Genomic DNA, 9,019 nt, shown 5'->3' on the forward strand with positions numbered 1-9,019 from the left:
CTTTGTAGAGAAAGTTTGGGAGTATTCCATCCTTTTCTATGCTCTGAAATACCTTTAGTAGTAGTGGTGTTAACTCTTCTCTGAAAGTTTGTTAGAATTCTCCAGTGAAACCGTCTGGGCCAAGGCTTTTTTTGTTGGGAGTTTTTAAATTACCTTTTTGATCTTTTGTTATGGTTTTGTTTAGTTCTTCTACCTCTGTTTGTGTTAGTTTAGGTAGCTAGTATGTTTCTAGAAATTTGTCCATTTCCTATAGGTTTTCAAATTTGTTATAGTTTTTCATACTGTTTGTTATGATTCTTTTAATTTCAGTTAGGTCTGTTGTGATATCACCCATCTCATTTCTTACTTGGGTTATTTGCTTCCTTTCCTGTTTTTCTTTTGTTTGTTTGGCCAATGGTTTATCGATTTTGTTGATCTTTTCAAAGAACCACGTTTTGGTCTTCTTAACTCTTAAAATTATTTTTCTATTTCATTTAATTCTGCTGTAATTTTTATTATGTGCTTTCTTCTGATTCCCAAGGGCTTCTTTTGCTGCTCTCTTTCTATTTATTCGAGTTGTAGGGGTAATGTTTTAATTTTGGCCCTTTCTTCTTTTTGGATGTGTGCATTTATTGCTATAAATTGACCTCTGAGCACTGCTTTTGCTGTGTCTCAAAGGTTCTGGTATGATGTCTTTTCATTCTCATTTGATTCTGTGAATTTCTTTATTCTGTCCTTAATTTCTTCTATAACCTAGTAGTTTTTGAGCAAGGCATTGTTCATTTTCCATGTGTTTGATTTTTTTCCCTTGCTTTTTCTGTTATTGATTTCCACTTTTATGGCTTTATGGTCAGAAAAGATGCTTAGTAATATTTCGATGCTTTGGATTCTGTTCAGGCTTGCTTTGTGGCCTAATATGTGGTCTCTTCTGGAGAATGTTCCATGTGTGTTGGAAAAGAAAGTTTATAGTTGTCTGCCATTGGGTGGAGTGTTCTGTATATATCTATGAGGTCAAGTTGGTTGATTGTGGCATTTAAATCTTCCGTGTCTTTATTGAGTTTCTTTCTGTATGTTCTGTCCTTCACCAAAAGTGGTGTGTTGAAGTCTCCTACTATTATTGTGGAGCTGTCTATCTCTCTTTTCAATGCTGTTTGAGTTTGTTTTATGTATTTTGGAGCCCTGTCATTGAGTGTGTAAATATGTATTATGGTTATGTCCCCCTGGTGTATTGACCCTTATAGTGTCCTGCCTTATCCTTTGTGGTAGATTTTACTTTAAAGTCTCTTTTGTCAGAGATTAATATTGCTACTCTTGCTCTTTTTGGATTGTTTTTTGCTTGATATATATTTTTTCCATCCTTTTAGTTTTAGTTTGTTTGTGTCTTTAAGTCTAAGGTGTGTCTATTATACACAGTATATAGACAGATCAAGTTTTTTTATCCATTCTGCCTCTCTGTCTCTTTAATGCTGCATTTAGTCCATTTACTGTCAGCATAATTATTGATAGGTATGAGTTTAGTGCTGTCATTTTGATGTCTTTTTTGTGTGTGTGTTATTGACAGTTTCTTTGTTCCCCTTAATTTTCTGTGCTGAGTCGTTTTTCTTTATGTATTTTCTTTTCATCTTTTTCATTGTTGTTGATTTTGTATTTGCTGAGTGTTTATGTTTTTCTTGTCTTTTATTTTGATGTGTAAGATTGTTAGTTTCCTTTGTGGTTACCTTAATATTTACCCCTATTTTTCTAAGTTTAAACCACTCTTTTATTTCTTGATATCGCCTTGACTTCCTCTCCATATGAAAGATCTATGACTACATTTTTTAGGTCCCTCTTTTTTGTTTTAGTGTTGTCATCTTTTACATATTGACATCTGTTTCCCTATTTTTCAGTGTTTTAACTTTGATTTATTTTTGTGACTTCCCTGTCTGGGTTGATATCTGGTTGCTGTGTCCTGTGTTCTAGTCTTGGGTTATTATCTGATGTTACTGATTTTCTAAGTGGAGGACTCCCTTTAGTATTTCTTGTAATTTTGATTTGGTTTTTGCAAATTCCCTAAACTTCGTTTATCTGGAAATGCCCTAATTTTGCCATCGTATTTGAGAGACAGTTTTGCTGAATACATAATTCCTGGCAGGCAATTTTTTTCCTTCAAGGCTTTATATATGTCATCCATTGCCTTCTTGCCTGCATGGTTTCTGCTGAGTAGTCTGAACTTAGTCTTATTGACGCTCTTTTGTAGGTGACTTTTTGTTTATCTGTAGCTGCTCTTAAAATTTTCTGTTTATTTTTGGTTTTGACAAGTTTGATTATAATATGTCTTGGTGACTTTCTTTTGGGATCTACCTTCTGTGGGGTTCGTTGAGGATCTTGGATAGATATCTTCTCATCTTTCACGGGAAGTTTTCTGCCAACTAATCTTCAACAATTCTCTTTGTATTTTCTCTTATCCCCCACCCCCACGCCCCCGCCCTGTTCTGGTACTCCAGTTACTTGTGAGGTTATTCCTCTTGATAGAGTTCCACATAATTCTTAGAGTTTCTTCATTTTTTAAAATCCTTTTATCTGTTTTTTTCCTCAAATAATTTGGTATCAAGTGCTTTATCTTCCATCTCCCTAATTCTGACTTCATTGCCTCAATTCTGCTCCTGTGACTTTCTGTTGAGTTGTCTAATTCTAAAATTTTATTGTTACTCTTCTGGATTTTTGTTTGCTGTGTCTCTGTGGATTCTTGCAGCCTGTTAAATTTGTCATTATGCTCTTGTATAACCTTGTTAAGTTCCTCTATTGCTTTGTGTGTGTGTCCATTGGCTTTGTCTGCATTTTGCCTTATCTCCTTCCTGATATCTTGAAGAGTTTCCATGTTAATCTTTTATATTCTACCTCCAGTAATTCCAAGAAGTTCTCTCCCTCCGGAAAATTTCTTGATTCTTTGTTTTGGGAGCTTGCTGAAGCCATCATGGTCTGCCTCTTTATGTGATTTGATATTGACTGTTGTCTCTGAGCCATCAATAAGTTATCATATTTACTTATTTTATGTTTGCTTACTGTGTCCTAGCTTCTTGTTTTGTTTTGATATGCCCAAATAGGCTTCTCTCGTGAGCTAGTTTGATTATTGGCGCCTTTGAAGGTCTAATGTCCTGTCACCAGGTGGTTAGATCTGTTACTAGGTATGTGAGCCCAGGAGACCTTTTACTTTTCTGTATGGATTCAGCTCAGGTGTCAAGATAGTTGGTAACCAAGTGTGTGGTGCAGGCTCTCACCTACAGTCCTAGACGGGCAGAAGTGATTTGAGTAGGCACAGGTATCTGGCTGCAGTAGCGGGTTCACGTGCTAAGTGAGGCACGGTGCTGATGGCTGCCCCTGAGTGTCTGGAGGAAAGCATGTTCCTGTTCCCTAGAGTGCGTAGGTTGGTGGGTTTTGCAGCTGGACTCTGGGCACCCATTGCTGTTGGCTGTAAGGACTGGGAGGCACCAGTTATTCTTGGGACCTTGTTGCAGGGGGCTACGTGGCATGGTTGGAGCCACCAGTCCTCAGGCCCCTGATGTGGGTAGGTGAGGATGCTGCTTAATGGGCAAAGCAGTGTCAAATGTTATGAACCTGTTACTCCACCATATAGCTGATACAGTGAAGTTAGGCTTCAGATATATATCCTGTCGTACTGTGCTAATGAAGGCCTACACTGTTAAAATGGGCCCACACAGGTCTATGCAGTGTGGAAGGGCATTCAAAGTCTGTGGACCCCTTATACCTGTGCCTAGGCAAAGAAGCATTGCCTGCCCTGAGTTCCCAGCTTAGGGAAACTGACAGATTATTTTTTCCTGTTTGTTAATTTGTTCCCTCTATAAGGCTGGGAGAATGGCTCAGGGCTCCTGATGGGTCCAACTTCTGGCCCAGGGGACTTGGCAATCACAGAAGCCAGCCTGCGACCCTGTGCAGAGCAGGGAGGGAGCAGGTAAATTAGAGAGAGGTTCTTCTCCTAGGGTGTGTTTTTTGATCCACGTGGTAGGTTAAACACATATACTTATCTTTTGCCAACTGAGTGCTGCTTTTCACTGTCTCTGGAGGTCTGAGCAGACTCCGCTGCTCGGTCTCTCCCAATGTGGAAAACCTGTCCCAAACACCACTGCTTGCCTCACCGTGCACACCAGCCTTTCCGGCCTGCAGGGTGCCGGCTCCTGCTGGATCAGGTCTGGCAACTCCTCCCTGCTTCTGAACCGTCTCTCCCTCCCCCTGCCACTCAGTCCAATTCCTCAACTTTGCCTTTGATGTTCAGGGCTCTTAGATTGTCGGATATAATCAATTCACTTGTTTTTTGGGATCTTTGTTGTAAGAGGGATCACCGGAAGTGTCTCACTACTACGCCATTTTGGCCCCACTTAGGCTGTAATCTTTATGGGAACAAATCACCAGGTCTTTTCTCCTACAGAGTAGCTAGTGGGTTTGAACTTCCAGCATTTCGGTTGGCAACCGAGTGCTTAACCATTGTGCCACCAGGGCTCATTCAAATATTCCCCAGAGGCTTTTAAATTTTTCTTAGGCCCCCAAAACCCATTGCCATCCAGTCGATTCTGACTCATAGCGACCCTATAGGACAGATTAGAACAGCCCCATAGGGTTTCCAAGGAGCTGCTGGTGGATTTGAACTGCTGACGTTTTGGTTAGCAGCTTGAATTCTTAACCACTGCACCACCAGGGCTCCAGATATGTCATTAGGAGGGTTCAATTGCTGTGCCACCAGGGCTCCTTTCTTAGGCCATATGCCTACAATTTCAGATATTTGTGGCAATGCCTTTTTAAGTTGGGTAAGAACTATGTATACATATGGTTAAGATAGAATCAAAAAAGGAGTATAAATAAATGAAGTATGATTAGTTGGAGCAGTGGATGTATATGTGATTTTTTTTCTTTTATTATGTATATCTTTAATGTTCCTACTATAGGCACTTGCATAATCATTTGGAAATGACATTTGAGATAATCTTTATAAGCATAAATGTAAATTGTATTGTGGGTTGAGAAGTGAAGTTGATGCTGTGCTTATTTTAGCAAAGGTAGTTAAATCCGTATGATCTTTCCTATTTAGTTATTTACAGAATTTAATTACTCTTGATTATGTTTTCTTTAAATCTTAGTTTTCTTTGAATATATGATGTAAAGTTCTTGTCTTTAAAGTTTCTACTTCTTGTCCTAAAACCTCCTTATACAATGCTAAAGTTTAAACTCTGATCAAGCACAGATGGGAGACCATTGGTTTTGTACGCATTCTAGAGATCAAACACTTGGCTTTGGACAAGTTACTTCGTTTTGGTTTTGTCAGGGACTTAAACCAGACCTTTGGTATTTAAGCAAAGTTAGCCTTATTTATCATAGAAACTAAATAAATGTTTGCTGATCTATAATAATTGCCACCATTTATTAGGCACACAGCTATGCACTTTACGTAAATTGTCTCGTTTAATCTCTATAGCAAGGAGATGCTGGGTACAGCATTCCCATTTTAGAGGGAGAAAATGTTGCAGTTCAGAGAAGACACAACACTTGATGGAAAACCACAGGATTAGCGTGTGAGAGCTTTGGGATTCGAGTGTCGAGCTGTCCTCCTTCAGCTGTTTTGTGACCTCCTTGAACAGAGTGAATGGCTCATCCAACATGGGCTGCTCTATGAAGCCTGCTTTGACCTTCCTCCTCCTGGCTTCACTGCACTTTCTCTGGTTTTTGTTTTGTTTCCCCAAACCGTTTAGCACACATCTCTTTGCTTTATTTCTCTGTAACATCGTGATTGATTTACACATCTCCCTTTCCTTCTCGGTTTATAATCCTTTGAGGGAAGGCATTGTGTCTTATTCATTTTGGTTATCCATTATCTAGCACTGTGCATGGCACTTATTAGGTACTTAATACATCTTTAAATAAGTTAATGAATTAATTTTGATCAGATATTGTGTATTTGTTTACTCACAAAATCGTGTCAGATTTATTTATTAAAATAGAAATAATTTCTCTAAGTGAATTAGTATAGTACGATTGATAAATATGGTATTCACATAGCAGAGAAGTAATGACTGATTTAAATAAAAATAGCAGAAAGTGTACATCCAAATTAGTTTTGTTCCTTCAAAGTAATCATCTAGGTAAATACTATACTTTGTTCTAAATATACTGCTATTCAGAACAAATTTGGAGCTCACTTTTATCTCCTCAGAATCTATGATGCTTCCATTTGGATGTACTCTATGGTAGTAAAACCATCATAGAAGAGTTTCAAAATGTTTCCGTATGATCTTCGAAGGTGATAATACTTGGCGTGTAAGCTATAGATATTTAGAAAGTTACTTGTAGTCACATGTTAAACATCAGCATATCTTTTAAAAAATGCTGAGCTATGGAGTTAAAGCAAAGTTTTCATCTTCTTTTGTAGGAAATAGATATATGTGTAAAATGAAACCCGGGAAGAGTAAATATTACAGCTGTGTTTAGTACTTTATTTCTTAGAAGATGCTTAAGAAATACTGCATATGAAATGTATACTCACCAGAAATTCTTGTTTACTTATTTGTGGAAGAGGTAGAAGTAGGGAATGAAATTCCTGATATGTTAACTGTTAACATAATTATAAATGCCAGTTCCTTGAAGGTTCAGAATCTTCATATTGTTTAGAGTCCAAATGGCAAGATAAAAACAAACACGTATGAAAATAATACCTTACCTTACCCATTGCCGTCAAGTGGATCCTGACTCATAGCGACCCTATAGGACAGAGTAGAATTACCCCATAGGGTTTCCAAGGAACGGCTGGTGGATTTGAACTGCCAACCTTCTGATTTAGCAGCCATAGCTCTCAACCACAGTGCCACCAGGGCTCCATGAAGATACTACATGATATTTTTAGTGAAGTAAATTTTTCTATTCCCTGTACCTGTCACTCCTTTTATTCTCATTTATGTCAACATTTTTATAATGAGGGCTCTTATGTTGGGAGATTGATGTTCAAACTTTAAGGAGATTAGGCCAAGGCCTGCAGAAACTCCAGAAGAATTTCTTTTTGAGGTGTAAGATTAATAAACTACTTTTTCTTCATATTGAATGTTGTAATGGATTAAAATTAAAGTGAGAGGACTAATGCTGAATTTTTTAGAAGACAAACAATTGTTTCTCAGGATCATTTCATGAAATATTGATAGTGCAAGGGAAGGGAGTGACTTAGGACTACATGACACATGATTGTGTTTGCATCTGAGGCCAAGGGTATTTCTCTTTATTCACTACTCTGTCCCTAGCACCTAGCACAGTGCCTTGCTAAATAAATAATTGAAGAAAGAATTACATGTGGACTGAGTGGATACAACCCGTGATCTTATATATGCCATTTTATTTCTTTATGCAAATGCAAACTTTCCCATATAATTAAAATTTTTATTCTAGTTGGTGGCTAAAGGAGTAAAGAATTCTGATATGTCTCCGCCTTTGGGACAGCGTGAATCAGGTGGCTCTCCATCAAAGCAGCAGATGACATCTGTTATTTCTATGACCTCAGCTTTGAAAGAAGTGGGTATGGTAAGTTTTCTAAAATTCAGAACTCCTCAAAGTCAATGTATCCTTTAAAGGAAAATTAAATTTAATGAAATCACATTATTTCCTAATGTTTTCTTAGTTTTTTTCCTAGGAAAAAATTAATCTCTTAAGATTTTTGTGTATGGGTTACTCTGAATATTGGAACCTTGCCCCTCAAAGGTTCTATATCTAGACTACCTGATAGATAGGAATACATGTTGAGTAAATATAAATACAAATAGGAATGTAGTGAAAATAATGGAACAAACATTCTTATATCCCACCCGTCACATTTAACAAATGTTCACTTTTTTAAAAACAATGTCTCTTTGGTACTTAAGTAACTTACTCTAGGAATGAAGTCCCAGATATGTTTTACTTTTTTCGAAATTTTGTGAGATAGCACATTTTAGAATGAGGACCCGGTGTGATTACTTCTGACTTTCTGTCATGCCATATGGATAGTAAAGCAAAGACACGGGCAAGCAAAAAGTGTAAACTAGGACTGCGTGTCAGGTATCCATCTAAAGTGTGAAGGCTCTGTTTTGGGGTTAAGAGAAATGGGCTCACAATGTGGAGTTTCAGCCTGGAATTCAATGGACAGAAGGAAGAAACTGCTGAATCATGTAACACATTAACCAGATTTTCTCCCTGCCTGGTAATTGATGTCTATCTTCTATTCCGTGAGTTTCAGTAAGTTTTTGGAAACACTGAGGTTATTGGTAGATTCTAATTGTTTGCAGCCTTTATGCTCATCTTGTATAATAAGACTGAGTGGTAACACGTAAGTTTCTTGATCATTCTCAAGAACCTCGTATAAGAAACTATTGTTCTTCAAGCAGGTTTCGTCTCTTTTTCTTTCTGATAATGACTTTGCATGTGCTACGTGTTCACTCCGACTTTAGATCCCACTGTGTGGTTCCCTTCCCGGTACCCAGTCTCACATCCCAAGCAGCTGTTCATCTCTCTCGTTGTAGTGCTGCTAATTCCTGACCACTTTACTGGGTAAAACGTTCTTTGTCTCATTTACATGCATCACTTTAAAACTGACCACTATCCTCTTGTATTTTTCTCAAATATTACAAATTTTGAGGTATTCTGTGTAACTAAATGGTTTTTCTTTCTGTGCTTTGTTAGTGAAGATCGCTTACTTAAAACTTTGAAAATTGCTCTTACTTTGACTCTGAGATTTCTAGATATCTTTGTTTTCATAATTACTAATTTCTTCTTTTTATATATTTTTAAATTGTATGTGGCCTAGATTACTCCAGTTAGACTAATAGACAAAATGTTTATTAGTAGTACTACAGATGACTCGGAACTCATTCTCTTTACCTCCTTTGCTTAGAGAGAAAGCCTATTCTCAATTATATCAAGTAGTATGGATTAACCAGAATGTATATATATCGAGTAGTATGGATTAACCAGAATGTATATATATCGAGTAGTATGGATTAACAAGAATGTATATATATCGAGTAGTATGGATTAA

At 37.4% G+C, this 9,019-nt stretch overlaps 1 protein-coding gene across 6 annotated transcripts in view; it reads left to right on the top strand.

Annotated features, from left to right (window-relative positions):
• Positions 1 to 9,019, top strand: part of NEK1 (NIMA related kinase 1) — a 170,868-nt gene that overhangs the window by 121,729 nt on the left and 40,120 nt on the right. For all 6 annotated transcript variants that reach the window (XM_023742846.1, XM_023742844.1, XM_023742845.1 and 3 more), the window contains one exon: positions 7,399 to 7,530. In XM_023742846.1, the coding sequence (XP_023598614.1) occupies positions 7,399 to 7,530 (132 nt within the window). The remainder of the gene's footprint in view (positions 1 to 7,398; positions 7,531 to 9,019) is intronic.

This window comes from Trichechus manatus, unplaced genomic scaffold (assembly GCF_000243295.1).
Source record: "Trichechus manatus latirostris isolate Lorelei unplaced genomic scaffold, TriManLat1.0 scaffold00220, whole genome shotgun sequence".
In the NCBI taxonomy this organism is placed as follows: Eukaryota; Metazoa; Chordata; class Mammalia; order Sirenia; family Trichechidae; genus Trichechus; species Trichechus manatus.